Here is a 23024-nt window from a genome sequence, read left to right as displayed (position 1 = left end):
ATGCGGCACATTGTATCGGCCTCGGGAAGCAGAAGATTGACACGAACGCAGAAATAGAAAGTTCGCGTCTACGTGTTCCTCAACTTTGGCAACACGCCCACCTTACCCACTCTCCTTACCTTGTGAACATTTGGTATTCTGGTATTGGTATTCTGGAACCTTCAATGCCTGTTTTTTTGCCTCCTCGACTGCCTAGTATAACGGATTCTGCTCAAGTAAAAAAAATCTCTGGGTAAACTGTGCATGATCTTGGATTTCTGCATAACAGATTGGATTTGGATTATCCCTTTATTGGAGTTGTTGACTCTAGAGTCTCATTAACTTTGGATTGTCTTTGACTTTGTATTGCCTTTTCTTTTGGATTGCCTTTGACATTGGATTGCTTGGTTTTTTCATTTAACTTCTGTGGATTGCTTTTGGGTCAGAACTGTCTTGTGGATCTAATCTCTGGGCCCCTTCCTGGTGACTGTTTTTTGGCATATCATTTCTCCTCCCTACCTTTTCCTATTTAGTGTGCCCTCGTGCTGTTCGGGTCCCAGCTCCTGCCTTTTTGTTATTTTGAGTTGGTCAGTTCTTTTTTTTCTTCTATTGGCCTGGACCTGCTCCTCACACACTCCAGGTAACTGATCAGGGCATTCGGGATAGCTAGAGCAAAGAGGGTGGGGTAACTGTGTCTTGTAATATTCACTGTATATCTTGTTTTCCTTATCAGATTGGAGAGAGAGCCGGGTGGAGCACCCCTTAACCTTCCTTTTTCCATGTCAGTTGGTTAGCACTCGTCCCTAACTGATAGACTGGGAAGAAGGTCAATCTGTTCACAGGGGGCATTGCGCCTAACAGATTGAGGAGCCTTCCCCACATGAACTGACATGGAGGTTGAGGCTGACCCTGTAACAGTCCTCATCCAAACCATATCCTTGCTCATATGACTGCCGCCAATGCGGTCAATTTCCCAGCATCTAGCCACTAGCCAGGGCGGTCAGCAGCACTTACCAGTGGATGCTAAATGTAACCCTTTTGCAGGTCCTTCAGGGGCCCAAGCTGCCAGCCCAGCACCACCTATGTATGTCCCTAACCCGTTTCCACTGGCCCCTCCAGGACACTTGCACTTTCTTTGTAGAGCATCAGCTTTTTGGGATTCCACTATCAGAATTTATGTTGTCCCATTTAGGGGGGATAGGAGCAACATGGGCCAATCCGCTTCTAGAAAGTAATAGTACGGTCCTTTATGATTTGGATGCCCTGATCGGGGAGATGTCGAAGGGGTTCGATACCCGCTTCAAGGCCCAAGGCAGAGACCTGGAACTCCATGATTTAACACACGGCCACATCAGTATCAGGGTCTTTGATTACATACCCTGTTTCAATCAGCTGGCAGTGGAAAGCGCATGGCTGGAATAAAATAAGGCTGCTGTTTTTTTACAGGGGTCCCAATGATGGCATTAAAGGCACCTTATCATTGGTACCAGCTATCTCTACTTCTTATCCAGAGATGGTGGATTTGGTCCACCAAGTCCATGCATGTTGTTCTGAGAGAAATGGGGAATTGCACTCGTACCCTCCGATTTTGTCCACTCGTGGAAACCCAAATCCTCCAGAACCACTTCCAGAGCCCATGAAAATAGGGGGAATACGTGGCCCGTTAACCATTGCTGAGAAAGAGAGAAGACGCCAAGCCAACATCTGTTCTTATTGCAGGCATTCTGTTAAAGAATGTCCTAAAAGATTTTAAAAAACGTACGCCTTTTTGGAAGGCTCATCCACCGTGTTGCCTGAATGAGCCTAACCCTCGGCCAACCCCTTCATCCCTGAAACCCTGAATCCCATTCTTTAGTTCAAGCTTGCCTGTCTGCACCCGGTAAAAAGGTACATCTGGTCAAAGTCTTGCTTGATTCAGGTACTACTGGCAATTACATTCACATAGCCCTAACCAAGTTTCTAACCCTGCCTTTGCAGTCACAGAAAGCACCTGAAGCAGTTTTTGCGGTTGATGGAACTGCCTTGATCTCTGGTCCCATTGAACAACAGACAATAGGGCATAATAAAATCATGTCACACAGAAACAATCACTTTGGACTTCATTGTAGGCCCCAAGTCAGTATCAACCTAAGCATTTCATGGGTGCAGCTGTACAATCCCCATATAGCCTGGGTCCTTAAGATAGTGGAATTCAGCTTGTCTTATTGTAACCAGGCATGTTTGGCCTTGACTAAGGAGAATCATACACCTTGCCAGGCTTTAATGTCAGTAGGACATCTGATTAGGGTCATGACTACTGGCATTTCGGAAGAATATCAATCCTTTTCAGATGTGTTTGGCAAAAGGTAAGCAGAAGATCTACTGCTGCATCGTCCCTACAACTGTCCCATAAACTTCCTCCCTAGCACGATGATTCCATCTGGTAGGGTTTACTCCCCGAGACCCAAGGAGGATATTTTCCTCAAGGAATATAAAGACGCCTCAATGAAGAACTGTCAGACACGACCCTCCCATTCCCCAGCTGCCAGTCCTATATTTTTTTGTTCCTAAAGAGAAGGTGACCTTCGTCTCTGTATTGATTGTAGAAAGGTCAATCAAATCACCATAAAGAATCCGTACCCTATTCCATTGATTTCCATACTACTTGACCAACTGCACAAGGCAGTACTATTCACTAAGCTTGACTACCGGGGGGCATATAATCTTGCAAGGATCCATCAAGGAGACGAGTGGAAGAGTGGAAGATGGCCTTTTGCACCAAGAACGGCCTGTCTGAGTACCTCGTCATGCCATTTGGGCTATGTAATGCCCCTGCAACCTTTCAAAACGTTATTAATGAGTTATTCCACGATGTCCTGTATTCCTACGTAATCGTTTACCTCGAAGACATTCTGATCGACTACCCTTCTTATCAGCGCCATTTACATCATGTCACTGAAGTTCTACGTGGACTCACCAGGACTCTGTTTGTCAAAAACAGGAAAGGCATTTTTCACACACAAGAACTTGAAATTCCAGGGTTTTCTACTGACCGCAAAAGGAGTTTCAATGAGTACTACCAAGATCAAAGCGGTTCCTGGGTTTCGCAAACTTTTATAGATGTTTTATACATGGTCTCTCCTCCATTGTATCTCTGCTGATGAGATTAACCAGTCCTGCACTGACATTCCAGTGGACAAAAGAGATGCAACTTGCGTTTGACATGCTCAAACAGGCTTTCACCACCAGTCCTGTGCTGCAACATCGAAATTCAGACCTCCCTTTCTTGGTAGAGGTTGATGCATCCTCTTTTGCAGTAAGCGCTATCTTGTCTAAAAAGTTCCCTACAACTGGGAAACTACACCCTGTAGTTTCATTCACGCAAATTCACGACTGCTGAATTGCACTAAACTGTCACAGAAAAAGAGCTCTTGGCCATCAAGCCTGGAGTGGAGTGGCCTCTCACCGTTTATACAGATCATAAGAATATTCACCAACTGGCCACCCTGAAGTGCGTCAATAGCCATCAAGGTCGATGGAATGTATTTGTTGTGGCCTGTAAGGTGGTATCACATTTTCAGATTGCTTTAAAAGCAGCCATTTCTCTACCCCTACCCCTCCAACCACCAGGATTGATGAATAACTTATTAACACTCTTGTAGACTCCTATGCCAGGCAATATGTGGTAACTGTATGCATACACAAGGACACATCCTTATGTGTCATCACAGATTAACGAAGAGTCAAGTAGTATACAGGTAATGTTTTTGTGCAGTATCCTGGAGGGCTGGTATTATAGGTAGGATTATCAACAAATTAATGTTCCTGACACTTTTTATGATTTAGTCAATATATTCACCTTCATACAACAAACTTAAAAATCTGTTATCTTTTTCATGAGGCACAAAAAGAAAATAAATCAAACATTTTACAACGTATACATTCCAATTCTATTGGTTCAAAAACTAAACTAATATGTCAATAATGATTATCCTAATTATTGTACTAGCATTCTATTCCAAAAGACAAAACAAATTATGCAGACAAACAAGCAAAATGTATTGAATAGATTTTGACTTAATTGATCAAATATTTTGCAAGTTTTATCACATTGAAAAGTTAATGATGCACTAAGCACTTTGTACACATATCCATTATACTTGATTTCTATAAGAGAAAAAGGTTTGATCTTGTTTGTCTGCCCAATTTGTTTGTCTTTTGGAATAGAATGCTAGTACAATATTCAGGACATTCACTGTTGCTATATTAGTTTAGTTTTTGCACCAATACAATTGCAATTTATATGTTGTAAAATGTTTGTAATTTTTTCTTTCTGTGCCTCATGAAACTAATAACAGATTTTTAGGTGTGTTGTATGAATGTGGAATACATTGACAAACAATCAGGCAATTTTTTGAGGAGGATGAGGCACAACATCTGCGAATGCTAATGTGGCACAAGAAACATAGGATGAAAGTAGGAAGAGAGAGTCATGACCAATCCTTCAACCAGCACGGGTTAGGAAAATTGCTCAGCCAATCCCACACATACTTGAGAATACAACCTTGGGAATGCACTGCCCTATAAAAAGGTACAGGGAGAAAGGTTTTGACACATTGCAGTTGGTGATCAAAGGAGAAGGACCTGCATTTGAGAAACCAGAGAGGAGTGGACACTACAGCCTGCTGAGGGTTGCTACTCAGCTGCTAGGGGTAGGGGGAACATATACTCCCAGAATGAGAAAGAACAAGCCGAGATTGTATCCAGATCCTGGCAGGAGCCAGGACCCAGAAATGAGAAGCTAGAGCCTGTTGAGGCTCATGCCCAGGAAGGCAACGTCTGGCAAGGTGAAAGACATTCTTGCTGGTAACAGTGACAATAGAACCTTTGCAATGGAGTGCAATTCTTGCTGGTAAGGTATTCCCTAAGACAAGGGGAAGTACAAAGTTCTAGTTGGTAGGCGTTTATAGGAAGGAACATTGGAGACCAATGTGAAACTGCAGAAGAACCAACAAGTCAGATGGGTGCTAGACTGGGACTGTAATTGTATGTTAAAGAGAGCTGTGGCTATATCCCAGCAACATTAGGGGTCAAGCCAAGAATCTTGAATAGGGACGTCCTTTAGAGCAGGATTGTCCACAAATGTGTTTTTCCCTCCTAGACACCTTCAATATCATTTTCAGTTTTAGCCACATCCCTAGGCCTTTATGTGTTTCTTCTGCCCTGCATTCCCGAAGAGCTTGAAGGTGGAGAGAAAGAGGGGGGCACAGGGCTGAGTGCTGTTTTAGGAAAGCCAGAGAAACAAGGGAGAACTAGTGAAGTTCACTTCTCTTTATTTAGACCCATGCCCTATGCAGTTGTAGTAGCAATTTGGGTAGGCCATCCCTTTAAGTTGGAGAAATCCTATCCTCAATTATAAGCATCAACCCAACCTCAGCCCTATTTCATACTGTCTACAATAAAGGTTCTGCACTGCGTTCAAAGTGTCTCGAGTATTCTTCTGGCCTCTCGTCTCACACACACACAGCAATTATATGTTCAATGCTTAAATAAATGGCAGCGTAGGAAAATGTAAATAAAGTACATATTTTCTTTTTCATCACCAGATCTTGGACACACCCCAATTCAACATAAGGACAATGCATGAGTGAAGTTAAAGAATGTAGCTTACTTTTCAAGAGATTCGTCATACTCATTCACTGCTTTCTTCACAGACTCATCATCTCTGTTGTGTCTTGCTTCTTGCACCTTTAAGAGACACTAATGTTAAAAGTGGTGGTTCATAACAAGAAGTTTGGAAAGACAAAAGGATGATGCCATGCAACCAACAACTATGTTATTTGGTGGAGGGAGATGTGGACCAATGTTATGATTGAGTGTTTTGATAACAAATATAGAAGATATCTGCAAGCTCAATACCAAAATATGACAATTTGTTCAAGAATTAGAAGCCAAGCCACAAACGTTACTAGTAATGTAGATTAATCTAGGTATCAAACACACACCTCTCTACAATGTAACAGAGGTGCAGTGGCAACATTTCATCTAGTGGACTAATCAATACCACTTACAATGAAGGCATTAATCTGACATACTTGATTGGGCCTCAGGAAATGCAAGCTAGGAAGACTTTGGTAACATTGAGCCTGATTACACGTTTGGTGGTCTGGAAATAAGGGTGCCGATAGCAACAATTCCGGACTGTCAAACTACAAGTTTGCCGGTAGGGGAACGGAACTCCCGGGAGGCCTAACCTGCTGGGAGTTCAGACCTCTACCGGCAGTGTTTTCACTGAAGCACCGGCACCGTTAGCAACAGTGCAGGCGCTTCTGTGTCCCCATTCCCGTGGAGTCCCATGGGAATGGGGATTTACTGTTCCGCTGCCGCTCATGCTATCCCGGTAGCACAGGGATGTCAGACGGCAGAAACTGTGTTATGGGGTCGGCAGTAGCCCGCCGCTTACCACGGGTTTTTACCGCCGATCTCGTACCAAGGCCCATTGTCTTTGGAGTATATAAACAAAAGCAGGATGCTGAAACAAATGTTCACCTAACATTTCCAAGAGAATTTGAAGAAAACGTGTGTATCATATAACACAGCCTTCGGTAACGGCTGTGTAGTTATGGTTGAGTTGCTCAACCCCTACCACTTTTTGGGTGGCTTATAACTTTGCCCCCCACCTGGACGAATCTTCACCAAACTTTGCAAAAAACGTATATGGAGCCCTCGGATTGAATTTGTGAAGTTTGGTGAGGTTTCATCCAGCGGGAGCAAAGTTATAGGGGAGGGTCCCAAAATGTGTTGTTATCCTCATTATCGCAATGGAAAAAATATTTTGCTCACGTCTACAGCCCAAAGCGATCGACGTATTTTCACCAAATTTGTGGCAGGAGCGGCGGCTTGGTTCCGAAAGCATGCTTTTGTAAATTTGGTGTAAATCCGTCCAGTCGTTATTTTCTTTTTGAAACGGCCAAAAAGTAGATACAAAATGAATTAGTGATATCTGGGTTCAGTCCACGGGCTCACTTCCATATTTGGCCCACGGACACCCTCCCGGGCGAATCAGAGAGCGGCATGATGTCCGCAGACATTGGATGCGCCCGCTGATTGAATGTTGAAAAACGTGAGCTGCATCAGATATTTGGAAATGGCTGCCGTATTGGATTCGCAGACAGCTGCTGTTGTCCACGGACATCAAGGGAAAAACATATTAAACACAACATTGCACTTGTCAAAATAAAGAAACTATCTTTGGGGTCATGAGGATGGGTTGGGATATGGCCATAAAAAGCCAAAAAACAGGTGGTTCCACCTTCGAAGTCCACAAACAGTTCGGGGAAGCCCGGGGGTGTTCGCGAACATCTCAGATTTTCGGGGCCATCCATAATATTTGTGAATTACAGGATTAGTGAAAAGCAGTTTTTGGATGACTTAACGCCACTGAATGAAAGTTGCTTTAAATGGTTGCAATACCATTCTAGATCTGACCTTGAATGGTTCTACAAAGTTTGGTGCTGTTTTGGCAAGAGGGAACAAAAATAGAGGGGGGTGTCTGGAAATATTTGAAAGGCTTATAGATTTGGTGCTGTTTCATGAATATGCACACAAGTTTGCAAAACGATTTAAGACCCAGATTTGAATGGTTTTGCAAAGTGTAATGGGATTTTGTGAAGAGGGGGCAAAATTAGAGGGGGGGTTGAACATTTTTAGATGGCTTATAAATTTGTTGCCGTTTGACGAATGTGCACAAAATATTTTAGAATGTTTATAGACCCAACCTAGAATATTTCTGCAAAGTCTAAATGGATTTGTCAACTGAGAGCTAAGTTATAGGACTATTTTAGGTACGTACGCTTTGACACTTTTCAACAAAAAAAAACATGGATGGATTTGCTGGAAAGTTGTGCAAGGAGCATTGGCAAGGACCTTAAAGCATGGTTTTGTAAATGTGCCCATGTTTTATTTTTTGAAAAGTGTCATAATGTAGGTACAAAAAATAGTGATACACCTTTGGTGACTGAGGTATAGCCGGTGGGCACGGGCAGTGGCCAGATTGTCCGAGTTATGGCTAGAGGTCATGACTCAGATATTCTGGCTACGCGCCATGACCATGAAGGACTGGCAATGGGGTTAAAGTGAAAATGGCCACCAGGGACTGGCTATGCGGTGAAGGTTTTCAAAATCGGGATGGGTTTGAATGGGAAAGAAAATTCTACCTGTGGCACAAATGTTGTCTGTGGCTACAGCCTAAAGTGCTGCACAGGATTGCATCAACAGAGCGCTGTGACTATCGCTGCATACACTCCAAGGCAATGGTAATCAGCAGATAATTACCAAGCACGATGAACCAGGGGGCCACGTGGTCAGCAGGCCACCCCTTGAAATCATTAGCCTTATTTGCGACCATAGTGGGTCAAGATATTGGGATTGGATGCCGGAATCATTTCCACAACCTTGCAGCAATGACTGGCCCACAATCCACATGCCTTGAGAAAGAGCCTAGAGAGCTGAGTCACAAGTCGTCTGACTTCTAACAATAAATATAGCATCAAGAATAGTTTTGAAGACTGCTTCATTATGACAACAATTACTTATTGAATAACCCAGCGCTGAGCTGAACCGGGCTCACTCTCCTATTTGAAATCTAATACTTGAAGAAGGAAGGGCACCTTCAAAAAAGAAGCCTATCACCAGCAGCAGGGTAATCGGTTTAAAGTACTAGATAAAGCGCAGTTATCTACCGATTCTACCGCTCTGCAATTACTTGATAATCGTGTACTCTAATTTGATTATTGGGGTATGCGGCATGGCCGAACCCTAGGATTGAATGGGAAGTAATATTCTGCTTGCGGCTACAACCTGTAATGCTGTACTGAATTACAACAAAACTGCACGAAGAGCATAACCAAAGTGTCCAAATGTAAGCACAAAAAATAGTGATATAAGTTTGGTGCATGGACAATGGGCCTTGCCTTACGCAAGAATGAATGCCTACTCTAAGTTACTTATTGGGGCATGCAGCATGTCCAAAGCTCTAGCTTCAAATGGGCATCAACAGCCTCTTTAATCGCTTGCAAGGTAGGTGGTGGGATTTGGTGTCCCACAGACGTAGGCTGTGTGGTTTCAGCATTGGTTGAGGAAGATGTGGCAGAGGAAGACAGCCTACTACTTCCTAAGAAAAGAACAGCTTTTCTGAGAGCATTGCAGTGGTTGGATTTGGTGCGGCGGCGCATGGAGTTGGTCCCGTAGGAGTACTGCCCAGGTTGTCCGCAACTGTACTCAGTGCATTTCACTTTGGTAGTGCTCGCCTTTGGTACATTTCCAACAGTGGTAAAGAACTGCCACACCCATGATTCTTTCTGGGTGCTTGAGGTAGGCACTTCTTGTACCTCATCTTCCTGGTCTTCTTCATCGTCTTTTGAAGTATTGCTCTTCTTTCGTTGTGTAGGTCCTCCAACTGGTGGTGGCTCTTGGGGATGAGCGATGGCTATAGCTGATGACATTTGTAAGATAAATAGCAGTTTTCCTAATATTCTTCCAAGTATGTGCTGTGTGCTGGATTATTAATGGATAATGAGTAAGAATAGGTGTAGGAGCTGTGCAAGGGAAAATGTTGAGCTTCAAAGTTCCTAAATCAGCTGAAAATGCAGTTCTGAACTGTTTGCGAAGCACAGACCCGTTTGTGAAGTGCAGATGTGTTCGCAAAACTGTCATCATGCCGCGCACGTGCGCAGGTTCAGGTGACAATGTCCGAAAAGTCTGCGATGACGTCAGACGTTCACAAACATCGGCGAATGCATAAACAGTGGATAAAGTTGCAAAACGTGTATAGTAGTGTTATAAATTATGCTAGAAAGTGGGGAATGGCAGATTATTAAGTTGAAACTTTCTAAATTGGAGATAAATATTGCTATATTGGGTAAGTATGATATTAGTAAGCTGTAGCAAATTAGGGGGAACTGGTAAATACCTAAGAAATTCACTGAAAAAAGTTCTTAAAAAGTGTTGTTATGGTTAAGTTGCACTAGTAAATATCTATGAAATTCAATGAACAATCTTTGTTAAAAGGGACGTTATGGTTAAGAGTAAAAACAAAAGAACAACAGAAATTCGCCAGTTATGGTAAGGAGGGAGTAAGAATGTTCACATTTAAGATTTGTCATGGATTGAATATAGGACAGCTTTCCCAAATCCTCCTTTTGGCTAGAGGATGAATTCAGACAGTAATGCTTCGTAAATGTGTGAATGGTAGACCAAGTGGCTGCGCACAGATGTCTTTTATAGGCACCCCTCTTTGCAGAGCAGACAATGTCACCATGCCCCTTGTGGAATGAGCTCTCAGGCCTTCAGAGGGATCTTTTCCAGCCAATCTGTAGCATTCTGTAATATCAAGAATTATCCATCTGGACAAAGTTTGTTTTGTAACTGGAAGTCCCAGTTTGTGTCCGGTGTATCCAATGAAAAGCTGGTCATGCTGACATAATTTTGCCATTCGTGAGACAAAAGATCAAAGCCCTTCTGGGATCAACCCTGTGTAGTCTTTCCACTTCCTTGCTAGGATGAGGAGGCAGATAAAATGTTGGTAGTACAATTTTCTGGGATAAATGAATATCCAATACAATTTCTGCCAAAAAAGAAGGTTTAACCCTAAGGACAACCTTGTCCTTGTCAAAAGAATAGTAAATGGAGGCTTACTAGATAAGGCCTGCAACTCACTCACCCTGCGTGCTGATGGCAATGCAACTTATAGAATAGTTTTAAATATTAGTAGCCTTAATGGGTTTGAATGGAATGTTTCAAAGGGAGGACGGGAGGTCACAGTAGAAATGTTAAGACAAGATTGAGATCCCAAACTGGCACTTAAAAAGGCATAGGAGGGGACACTTTAGTGAGCCCTTTAAGAAATTGTATGATCAAAGGCATCTTGAAATAGGATATCTCTTCAGATGTGCACTTGGAGATTGAAAGCGCTGTCAAATACCCATTAATTGTTCCAATCTGGAGCCCCAGATTTTCCAAATGTAACAAAAAGCACAACACCATAGGTGTATTGCACTGAAAAGGGGCTACATCCTTTTCCCTACACCAGCTGCATAATCTATTCCAATGGCAACGGTACGAGGATTTTGTTGCTGCCCTTCTGGCCGAAAGCATAATCTCCATTTCATTATCTGGGAGGTCCCAATCCTTATATCTCAACCTCTTAGAAACCATGCTTAAAGGTTGAGTGTCTTAACCTCTGGATGGAGAACCCAACCCTCCTCTCCCGAGAGAAGGTCCTCTCTTTGTGGAAGATGTATAGGAGGGCAGATGGACATGTCCAGAAGTTCCGGGTACCACATCCTCCTGGCCCAATCCGGAGCAATTAGGATCATGGATTTCCCGAACTTTCTCAACCTCCTTATCATGTGAGGAATGACAGGGTCTGGAGGAAACGCATACAGAAGTATAAACTCTCAGTCCACTATGAGCACGTTCCCTAGAGCTCCTCTTGAGGGAAATTCCCTGGAGCAGAACAGTTCACACTTCCAGATGGTACTGGTCACAAACAGATCCACTTAGAAGATCTATTGAAGGACTTCCTGAGCTAGCTGCCACTCGTGGGAGACTGTGCTCTGCCTGCTCAGAGCGTCTGCCGCTGTGTTCTCCTCTCCAGCTAGGTGAACTACTGATCGAGAGATTCCTCTTGAATTGCCCAGAGCTGCATTGCCTCACTGCATAGTGGTAGTGACCGTACACCCCCTGTTTTGTTGAGTAAGTACATGGCCACTATGTTGTCCATCATTATCAGGACATTCTCCTCATACAGATGGCAGAAAGGCCTTCAGCACAAGTCTGATCGCCCTCAACTCCAAAAGATTAATGTTTAATTTGGACTCCGATGGGGACCAACGACCGCGGATTGTCAGATCGTTGCCATGGGCTCCCCATCCCTTGAGTGAGGCGTCCATAACTACCGTTATTTCTGGCCATGGTTGCCAAAAAGGTTCTCCCTTCAGAATATATTCCTTGCAGACCCACCACATGAGATACTGTGCAACCTTGTTTGGAACCTGAAGTAGGTCTGATATCTTGCCCGAGAATTGAGACCACTGTGTCCTGAGAGCCCATTGAAGGGATCTCATTCTCAGGCGAGCTTCTGGCACTAGGAAAATGCAGGATGCCATGAGAACGAGCAAATTCAAAAAGTCAAAAGCGCTAAGACGCTGGGCATTCTGAAATTTGGTGCCTACCTGCAGAATTTGTTGAGCCCTCACCTCGGGTGGGTAGGCTTTTCCCAAGGATGCATCCAGAACCGCTCCGATGAATTAAGTGTCTTTCTGATGGTATCATGTGGGACTTCTTGTAATTGAGGGAGAACGCCAGTCTGTGGAGAGATTGGTAGTTTGTCCTGATGTTCGGGAAGGTGAGCCCTGATCAGCTAATCGACCAGGTAGGGCTAGACCTGAATTCCCCACCCCCTCCCCTCCCGAGACTGGCTGCGACCACCGCCATCAACTTGGTGAACACCCTTGTGGTGGAGGTCAGCCCAAATGGCAGAACTCGAAACTGATAATGAGAACTGCCAACAGCGAACCTCAGGTACTTTCTGTGCTTGGGATGAATAGGCACATCAAAGTAAGCATCCCGAAGGTCCAATAACACCATCCAATTCTGAAACTGGAGGGCCTGAAGGATCTGAGAAAGGGTGACCAACTTGAACTTGTCCTTCCTGAGGAACTTGTTCAAGCATCTCAAGTCCAAGATGGGTCTCAATCGTCTGTCCTTCTTGGAGATTAGGAAATAGGAGGAGAGGAGAACCACCCTTTATTCCTCTCCGTCACTGGTACTGGCTCTATAGCACCTTTCTCTAGCAGGCTCAAAATCCCCTGCAAAAAGAACAGATCTAGAACTTTGAATGAGTGGCATTGGGGTGATATGGTTGTTTTGCCATTGAAGTCTGCAGCTTCTACAGGCTTTTGCCAGCCTTGCTGCCAAACAGCAGAGTGCCGTCAAAGGGCATGTTGAGGAGCCTGGACTGCACACCTGGTGCAAAACCTGACTTACTCAACCATGCAAACCTGCATATTACAGTGCTTGCCGCCATTACTCTTCTGATGCTATCAGCCAAGTCCAGTCCTGACTGAAGAGACTCACACAGCCTCTTTACCATTTCTTACAATATTCAGGAAGCTGTCTCTTTCTTCACCTTTGGTAATACGTTCAGCCTCCATAGCTACACAGTCCCACAGGGTGAATGTAAACTTTGTTAAGGCGCAAGTGGCGTTTGTAGACTTGAGAGTCATGCTCCCGGCAGATAATACCTTCCTAGCCCAAGCGTTGATACGCTTATCATCCCTGTCTGGTGGGATTTGTTGGGTATGCAGTCTGTTTGGAAGTAGATGTTGTTGCCTGAACCACCAGGCTCTCTGGTGTTGAGTGCTTTAATAGATAGCTAGGTTCGCTACATGAAAGCCTGTAGTTTCTGGTGAGGGTCTTATTCACTGCTGGACTTGATTCAGGAACCTCCCAATTTGCCATAACCCTTTTTTGAAGGGCAACATGAAAAGGAAGTATGGGTTCCTTCTGCGGATCTTTGTCGAGAATGTCCGGCAGGTCGTCTTGCTTGAATGGTGGAGCAGGTATGCCCCATGCCAGAATATCAATGACTCTGGACATAAACTGCCTATAAGAGGCATCTGCATGGTCTGCCGGGTCTGGCTTACCAAACTTGATCTCCAGTGATGTGTCAATCACACTAGCTGTTTGAAGATTTTCATATAAATCGTTTAGTCTGGACTTCTGAAATAAGAGCATCTGGAACACTGGGAGTGCCAAACTCCAGACTAAATGGAGGAGTGTCCTGGGCAGAGGTCTCGGGTTCTTCATAAATAGTGGTTAAGGATTGCTGTTTTTTCACTTTCCTTTGAAATTACTGGCGGTTTAGAAGGCAAAGGCTCTAATGGTGTTGATGGTCTCGACACTAATGGCGTTGATGACTGACGATTTATGCATCGATTTTGATGTCGATGGAGCCCTCGAAGGGCTTGACCATCGACTCAATGGAGTCTTCGATGGTTTTCCGTCATGTGGAGACCTCAATGGTTCTCGAGAGGTCTCCGGCCTGCATCCCGCGCTCGAGTGCACGCAGGATTTAGCCTTAACCCTTTCCTTGTCGGCTTTAAATGGAATGACAGGAGCATGGCTTTTTTCTTTCAGAGGTATTGGGACCTCTTTCTCGTATATTTTTAAAATTTCGTGCTTGAATTCCTCCACTGAGCCGGTGTGCAGGATTTGGTTGGACAGGATATTCTTCTCTCTCGGGAAAAGATTTAGAAGAATAAGTAGAAGGTGATCTACAGCGCCTTTTCTTCATTTTCTTCGATGAGGACGAAGAATGGGGCATCCAGCTCATGGTGCATGAACGCTTCTTCGATATCTTACTTCGAGGATAGACGTCTCTCGACTCGTCGGACGATGGTTTCTTCGACAGAGTCGTCAAAGGGGATTTTAGTAGGGGGTCTACACACCACTCATTTCCCTTTACGCTCTTTCAGAGCCTTACCAGTCATGGACTGACAGGACTCACAGTCCGCCGTCCTATGCTCCATGCCAAGGCACCACAGACACACTCAATGAGGATCCATGACAACATCTTGGCGTCGCAGATATAACATTTTTTGAATCCGGTCTTCAGGGTTGATGGTGTCGGAGATGAGGCCATCGTACTAGAGTGTTGCAGTTCTGACGAAAGAATCGTAGCACACCGTATTTCTCGAAGCGTTAGCTATCGCAGAAAAACAGAACTGAAGACAACGGGCGATGCGCGTGCTATATATGCAGATTATGACATCGACCCCGAGATGGAAGCCCGAGGAACATCGGGTAGACCGCATCGATGCACAGTGCCCTCTGCCGAATTTTTTTTCTTCAAAGCAGCTTAAGCTGGAAGGGAAGATATCCAAAGATGAGGAACACGTGGGAGTACGCATCCATTCAAAATGTCTTTTGGTTATAAGCAAGGATGCGTTCTTAAGACCACTTTGCTTTTATATATTGTGACAAAAGGTTCTGTCAGAGATAATGCATGAAGCTCACTTACTCTCCTAATATTTGTAATGGCTATAAGGAAAGCGGCATTGTGAAATCTTTGAGGCTTGCATTATGCATTGCCTCAAAAGGTGGGCTCCTGAGCCTGCTTAAGACAACATTTAAATCGCAACCCGGGGTGGGTTAGCAGTTGGAGGATAAACCCGATTTACTCCTTCCATGAAGTCTTTAACAACTGGCACTTTCCTATGTTTGATGGTGACCAATCAATAGGGTTGACATTTGACTTTCTGCACCACACTACAAATCTTTTCCATTTGTTAAAGTAGTACTGTCTAGTATTAGACTTGAATGCTTCTTTTAATATTTCCATTCAGCTAGCTGCTAAATTATGATGCCCAGACTCTATGACTTTAGGAGCTAAGCTGCTAAATTGGTTGTCTGAGGATGTAGAATTAACCCCAGATTCTGTGACATGGTGTACGGGGATGCAAGTTTCAGGCGAGGCCAAATTAACATTTTGAGGAAGTGGGAATACCATGTTTGACATGCCCACATTGGAGCAATTAGAATCATTGTCATGTGCTCTAGTCCACAGGGCATCCCCCTTGGATTCCTTCTGTGGGTACCTGTCATGGTACGTGCTCCGAAACCCCTGGAGCTGTTGGGCCCACCCCAGTCCCTGTCACCCAGAAGGACTTGTCAGGCCCCGAGGAAGTGCCCCAGTGCCTCATGGACTCAGTCCTGGCGCCGTTGGCACCAGGCTGATGAAATGGGCTGAACTTATGGAACTACTTAATCTGCCAAGTGAGGCTGAGGCTGAGCCTTCTGTATATCCAGGGTGTGGCAGAGGGACTACTTTTCCTGAGAGACAAGGTGTGGTAAAGGGACTACTTTACCTGAAACTACTTGCAAGGCTATTTAAGCCACACCCTGCAAGCAGAACACGCTTCGCGTTATTCTGCACTCCTGCAGTGTAACGCTCACCGGGTCTGCTCTGTCCTCGAGTTTCTACAGCCAAACCCATCTGAGATTTCCATCCATCGGTGCCTGGAAGAAGAAAAGGAGAAGAACAGGTGTTCCTACAGTGACAAAGGCCTTACCTGCAATTCCGTCCATCGGTTCCGTCTCCAGCTGGTCTTTCGACCGCCGCCCCTGTTGGAAAAGGACTTCTGTGCAGGCATCCAATACTCACCCGGGATTCTGCATTCCTCCGGGTTACTTCGGAGCGGTTCTTCCATTCTTCATCTTGGGGCCGTGCCTGCAAATGTAACGCTCACCTGGCTCCCACGGAGGCGCTGGTCTGGTCTGGATTGCTGTGGCCTCTTCAAGCGTGATGCGCAGAATTCGGACCACCGATTGAACAGGACCCCCAAATCTTGCTTGTCTGGCCCGTAGGAATATCCTTCTTATGGTTTGGAAGGATGAACTCTCCATCCTGCTTCTGGTGCAGGGGCGCGCGTTCATCCAGTTACTTCACTGGTTTTCAGAATGGCGCTGGCAAATCCACTTGACTTTTCTGAGCGATACGCCGTAAATATGAAGATGCAAAAGTTCAAGTGTGAGCCTCCTTTTATGTTGTTTTTTCTGTCCTTTATTTCAGGTGCCGAACAAAGGCGATGCGTTGAGGGGTTAAATTGCCGGTGGTAAAATCAGGTGAGTTAGTGATGAGGGCGACCCCTCTAAATGTCTTTATCATTCCCCAGTAATGTCTTTTGTCCTTTCCACTTAGGGGCCAGGGTGCGGTACCTGCCAAAGATGCGGCGCCGACCCGAGATGTGGAATGGTTCACCAAGAAAAGCCGGTAAGTAATATGGCTGAAAATTCAACTTTCCTCTTGTGTTCCCTTGCTCACCTTTTGTCTCTTCTTCTCTCCCCTAGGTGCAGAGATGTGGCGACCGGTGCTGAGAGCCGCGATGGAGCCGGGCGGCGTCTCGGGAACAGGTGAGTGAAGCGCGGCGCTACAGCGAGCAACGCAGTGCTTTTAAATGGAAGTCTTCCTTCAGAAATGCTGGCGTGAAGATTCCGGATGTAGGTAAGAAGGTTGAATAAGTTCTTGGTTTTCACCTTTCTCTTCTATTACAGGTGTTCCAGGTTCGAGGCGGGCGTGGCTGGAGTCCAGGTGCAAGTGCAGGAGCTGACACGGTGAGCGTTCAGCTGCTGGGATGCAGAACAACGCGAAGCACGTGTGGCTGTCCGGGCGTGGCTTAAATAGCCTTGGAAGAAGTTCCAGGGGAGTATTCTTCCACAGCCCCACCCAAGTAACAAAATAGTTCCTTCAGAAAAATAGTCCCTTCTACGCCTCATTTGGCTTGGTTCTTCATGCAGCATGGTCTGCATCAGGTGAGTGTGCAGCATGGTCTGCTTCAGGTAAGTGCACCAAACACTTCCCCTTATGAGCCTGGCGCCTATGGCGCCAGGACTGATGTCCAACATGAGCCTGGAGCCAACGGCGCCAGGACAGAGTCCAAAGAGCCCCTATAAAGGGCCGCTGGGCTTCTACCCGGGGGCGTGATGCCTGCTCCCGGGGGTGCTGGGCCTGGCCTGGTGCTCCGGGGGTAGGCATCATGACAGCAAAAAGGGAACAGAAAACAGCAGGTTAGTCGCGCACAATACAAAAACGAACAATTGTTCAGCCATCCAGCGCCACTTATCTGCGCTCATACTCACCTGGAGACAACCAGTTCAGCATCCTAGGAGAGTCAATTCTTCTTCTAACCTTCTGTACGAGACCGCATCTGCAAGAAAGACAAAACACGTTTAAACCTTGGAACAATAAGACTTTGAGCATCTATACCAAGCTGTCATTGGGATAGAGACTTACCTGATTAATCCAAGCATTCCCGAAACACAGCAACAGACACTCAGGAACAGTGAAATAACTGTGCCCAGAGAAAGACTGAGCCTACTGCACCCCTGCTGAAGACCAAGCAGGACGGAGAGCCTACCTCACCAAACTCAAAGGTGAGCAGGAGAGGAGTCGGGCATCAGGAGGTTGCAGGAAGTGGGACCAACCCAACCCACTCATTAGCTAACATCTTGTTTCAACATTGCAGGCTAACGCTTCCTGGGGAGATAACAGGGGAGAGGACACCATCATACTATCAAAGAACAAGTTACTTCTTACCTTGTAACGTTCTTTCAATGGGATGTTCCTCCGACGTAATCCTTATCTTTGATAATTCGTCTCCAGCTTGCTGGCCTCGTAAAAAAAAATGTCTGTAGAGGGCGCTGCGTGTCGACGTCCGCCGAGTCGATGTCCCTCGACAGCCACCGTATCGGCGCCGACGTCACCATGCCCATAAATAGCCACGCCGGCATCCGTTGCTCAGTTCCGTTTTGTAGCATAAGATAAGTCATGCCAGAATTGGTTATTGACCTTGAAGGAGCGTAAGCTGCAACCACAAGGGAAGTATTACTGCGGGGATGGATGGGAGGGGCGATAAGGACATCCCATCGAAAGAACGTTACAACGTAAGAAGTAACTTGTTCTTTGAAGGGATTGTGTCCTCCGACGTATTCCTCATCTTTGATAGACTCCCATAGCAGTGGCATGTAATTGGAGGTGGGAGCAATAATGTCATGTATCCCTTTTAGGAATGAACCGAATGTAATACGGCTTTGCCAAATCTGGTCTCTTGACTAGTGGAGGAATCCAGGTTGTAAAATTTTGTGAATGTATGTGCGGACGACCATGTAGCAGCAGCACATATGTCTCGGACCGGTACCCCTCTTTGGAGGGCTGAAGAGGCTGCGATACCCCTGGTTGAATGAGCCCTAAGATTTTGGGGTGGCTCTTTCCCTGCCAGTTTGTAACATTCCAGAATGGCCAAAATAAGCCACCTGGAAATGGTCTGTTTTGTTATGGGTAGTCCCAACTTGTGACCTGAGTATCCTACAAACAGTTGGTCTACTTGCCTAATCCTAGCCAGTCTGCTGATGTAAAAGCTCAGAGCTCACCTTGGGTCCAGCCTGTGTAGCGTTTCTTCCTCTTTCCCCGGATGGGGAGGAGGGTAAAACGAAGGTAAGGTAATTTTCTGAGTGATGTGAAATTCAGAAACCACCTTTGGGAGGAAATTAGGCTTCACCTGTAGGACAACTTTGTCCTTACGGAAAATTGTATGTGGGGTTTACAAGAAAGAGCTTGTAATTCGCTCACCCTCCTAGCAGATGTTAGTGCTACCAATAGGACAGTTTTAAGAGTGAGAAATCGCAGCGAACAAGAGTGGAGTGGTTCGAATGGAGTACCCATTAGGACATTTAAGACTAAATTTAAGTCCCATAAAGGAACTTGGAATGGTCTTGGAGGATAAACATTAGTTAATCCCTTGAGAAATTGTATTACTAGAGGTAGTTTGAAATACGATGCTTCCTCCGCAGTGCGCTTGAAGATTGAAAGTGCTGCAAGATAGCCTTTTACAGTGCCAACTTGAAGGCCTGAGTTTGCCAAGTAGAGTAGAAACAATAACACTATGTTCTATTCTCTACACCAGCTGCAAAATTTGTTCCAACGGCAGCGGTATAAAGACTTTGTTGCTGGCCTTCTGGCAGAAAGCAACACCTTCATGACGTCATCAGGGAGGTCCCAATCCTTGTACCTCACCCTTTCAGAAGCCAAGCGTGAAGGTTGAGGGTCTGATGTCTGGATGGAGAACCTGTCCTCCCTTCTGTGAGAGAAGATTCTCTTTGAGTGGAAGACGGATTGGAGGACAGATGGACATATCTAGAAGGTCTGGGTACCACGTTCTCATGACCCAGTCCGGGGCAATTAGGATCATGGTTTTCCGGAATCTTCTCAACCTCCTGATCATTTGAGGAATAACAGGGACTGGTGGAAATGCGTAAAGGAGTGGGAACTCCCAGTCCACTACGAACGCGTCCACTGGAGCTCCTCTCGGGGGAAATTCGCTTGAACAGAACAGATCGCACTTCCTGTTGGTGCTGGTGGCGAACAGATCCACCTGAGGGGTTCCCCAAAGGGCGAAGATCTCTTGAAGGACTTCCTGAGCTAGCTCCCACTCGTGGGAGACTGTGCTCGACCTGCTCAGAGCGTCCGCTGTCAAGTTCTTCTCTTCGGCTAGGTGGGCTGCCGATAGAGAGATTCCTTCCTGAATTGCCCAAAACCAGAGCTGCATTGCCTCTATGCACAGTGGCAGTGACCCTACGCCTCCTCTTTTGTTGAGGTAGTGCATGGCCACCGTGTTGTCCGTCATTATCAGGACATTTCTCCCCTGTACTGAGGGCAGGAAAGCTTTCAGCGCTATTCTGATCGCTCTCAGCTCTAATAGGTTGATGTGTAGTCTGGACTCCGATGGAGACCAGCAACCGCTGATGGTCAAGTCGTTGGCATGGGCTCCCCACCCCGTGAGTGAGGCGTCTGTGACTACTGTTCTCTCCGGCCATGGTTGCCAAAACAGTTCTCCTTTCAAGATGTTCTCCGGATAGACCCACCATTGAAGGTCGTGGGCTACCTTTTCCGGAATCCGGAGGAGATCCATCATTCTCCCTGAGAATTGCGACCACTGAGTTCTCAGTGCCCACTGAAGAGATCCCATTCTCAGGCGATCGTCTGGCACAAGGAAGATGCAGGATGCCATGAGGCCTAGCAACCTCAAAAAGTCAAAGGCTGGGAGACGTTGGGCATTTTGAAACTTGTTGACCATCTGCAGAATATCTTGAGCCCTCACCTCTGGTGGCGAGGCTTTTCCCAGGGAAGGGTCCAGGACCGCTCCAATGAACTGGAGTCTCTGTGATGGTATCATCTGTGACTTCTTTAAATTGAGGGAGAAGCCCAGTTTGTGAAGGAAGTGGCAGACATAATCTAGCTGGATCTGAGCTTGTTCCGAAGATACAGCTCTGATCAGCCAATCGTCCAGGTAGGGATAGACGTGAATCCCTTCCCTCCTTAGACTCGCAGCCACTACCGACATTAGCTTGGTGAAGACCCTCGGGGCGGAGGTCAGCCCAAATGGCAGAACTCGAAATTGATAATGAGAGCCGCCAATTGCGAACCTCAGGTATTTCCTGTGTTTGAGATGGATTGGCACATGGAAATAAGCATCCTGAAGGTCCAGAGATACCAGCCAGTCCTGGAGCTGGAGGGCCTGAAGGATCTGAGAAAGTGTTACCATCTTGAACTTGTCCTTCCTGAGGAACTTGTTCAATTCTCGTAAGTCCAGGATGGGTCTCAGTCCTCCGTCCTTCTTTGGTATCAGAAAGTAGGGGGGAGTACCAGCCCTTGTTCCTTTCTGCTACAGGTACTGGTTCTATGGCACCTTTCTCTAGCAGGTCTATAATTTCCTGCAAGAGGAGCGGATCTGGAACTTTTAGAGAGCTGTGCCAAGGTGGATGACTCTGAGGGATGTGTAGGAAGGGTAGGCAGTAACCCTGGGCAACTGTCTCCAATGCCCAAGCATCTGACGTAATAGCCTGCCATGCCGTCAGATGGAGAGTTAACCTGCCCCCTACAGGTGTTTTGTGTGGAAAGACCTCAGAGTGGTTTGGGGGCGGCTGATGCAGATGCTGAGGGTAAAGAGGCACCTGCTGCTGCTGCGGCTTTAGTACTTTTGACCCGTCCACCTCGGGTGGATCTCCTTTGGCCTCTTTGAGCCGGCTGTCCTCTGACTTTCCCGAATGTGGAATAATAGCGAAAGGACTTTCCTCTCCCAGAGGTTCTTGAGGGGCGAAATGGAGTTTGGCGGATTGCAGCTCCTAAAGATTTTGACGCTGCTTTAGATGTTTGCAACTTTTCCAGACTGTCATCAGCCTTTTTACCAAATAAAGAAGAGCTGTCAAAGGGCATATTCAAAAGTCTGGCCTGTACATCTGGAGCAAAGCTAGACTTTCGCAACCACGCATGCCTGCGGATTGTCGTACTTGCCGCCATGGCCCTGCTGATACTGTCACCGGAATCGATGCCAGTTTGAAGTGATTCGCACATGGCATCTTTGCCATCTTTAATGATGTTAAGGAAGGCTTCCCTTTCCTCTCCTTCCGGTATGCAGTCAGCTGCTGATGAAGCACACTCCCACAGTGTGTGACTGAACCTGGCGAGCGTACAGGTGGCGTTGATGGACTTCAACGCCATACTACAAGCAGAAAAGACTTTTTTTGCCATAGAATTATACCTTTTGTCATCTCTATCCTGTGGGACAGTAGGGTAAGCGGATCTGCTGCTTGATGAAGTTGCTGCTTGAACAACCAGGCTCTCTGGAGTCAGGTGTTTTGATAAGTATTCAGGGTCAGCCGCAGCTACCCTATACTTGGCTGACAATCTTTTATTGACTGCAGGGATAACCTCAGGAGTTTCCCAATTTGATGAAATATTCCTTTGCAAGGCTGCATGGAAGGGGACCCCAGGATCCTCCTGTGGACCTTTGTCTAGTATGTCTGTCAGGTCATCCTGTTGAAAAACAGGTGAAGGCGCAGACCAACCCATAAATTCAATAATCCTTGCCATCAGGGTTCTATAGGGCGTTTCGGCATGTTCCCCTGGGTCTGGCTTGACAAATTCCACTTCTAGAGAAGTGTCCAGCCCACTTGCCTCATGTAATGATTCCTGTAGGTCTTTCAACTTTTTTTCCTCAGAGGTAAAATCCGCTGCAACAGGTATTGTGGTCCTCTGCAACCCAAAGGTTTTCTGGTCAGAATCCTCCCCATAGATTGAAGATAATCTGGGGTACTCTGACCTCGGAAATGGTGTAAAACCCATTTCTAAGGCAGAAGGAGCCAAACTCGTCATTATTGGGCGAGAAAACGTCGATGTCGTCACCGCCGATGTGACAGGCTTCAAAGGCGCCGAGAAAGGCGTCAAGAAAACTGGAAGAGGCCTTGAAGAACTCGAGAGGATCGGGATCCTACTCGAGGATGTCGACGACTGTCTCGGCGTCGTCCGGAGGCTCTTGGTATAACCATTGGCTGTGAAGTAGCCGTGGTTTTCTCTTTTATCAGCGTCGATGTCGGCGTCGACGATGGCGTCGATTCGATCGACCGATGCGTCGAAGAACCCTTCGACAACACCGTTGATGGCGCCGATC

At 46.1% G+C, this 23024-nt stretch overlaps 1 protein-coding gene across 4 annotated transcripts in view; it reads right to left on the bottom strand.

Annotated features, from left to right (window-relative positions):
• Positions 1-23024, bottom strand: part of LOC138570097 (intraflagellar transport protein 70A) — a 694742-nt gene that overhangs the window by 170530 nt on the left and 501188 nt on the right. For 3 of the 4 annotated variants that reach the window (XM_069648698.1, XM_069648696.1, XM_069648699.1), the window contains one exon: positions 5630-5718. In XM_069648698.1, the coding sequence (XP_069504799.1) occupies positions 5630-5718 (89 nt within the window). The remainder of the gene's footprint in view (positions 1-5629; positions 5719-23024) is intronic. The other variant, XM_069648697.1, reaches the window with a different exon arrangement.

The sequence above is a fragment of the Ambystoma mexicanum genome, chromosome 2q (assembly GCF_040938575.1).
Source record: "Ambystoma mexicanum isolate Mex_15411 chromosome 2q, UKY_AmexF1_1, whole genome shotgun sequence".
Lineage (NCBI taxonomy): Eukaryota > Metazoa > Chordata > Amphibia > Caudata > Ambystomatidae > Ambystoma > Ambystoma mexicanum.
The sequence above is the reverse complement of the archived record's forward strand: the minus strand, read 5'-3'. Positions and strand labels throughout refer to the sequence as shown.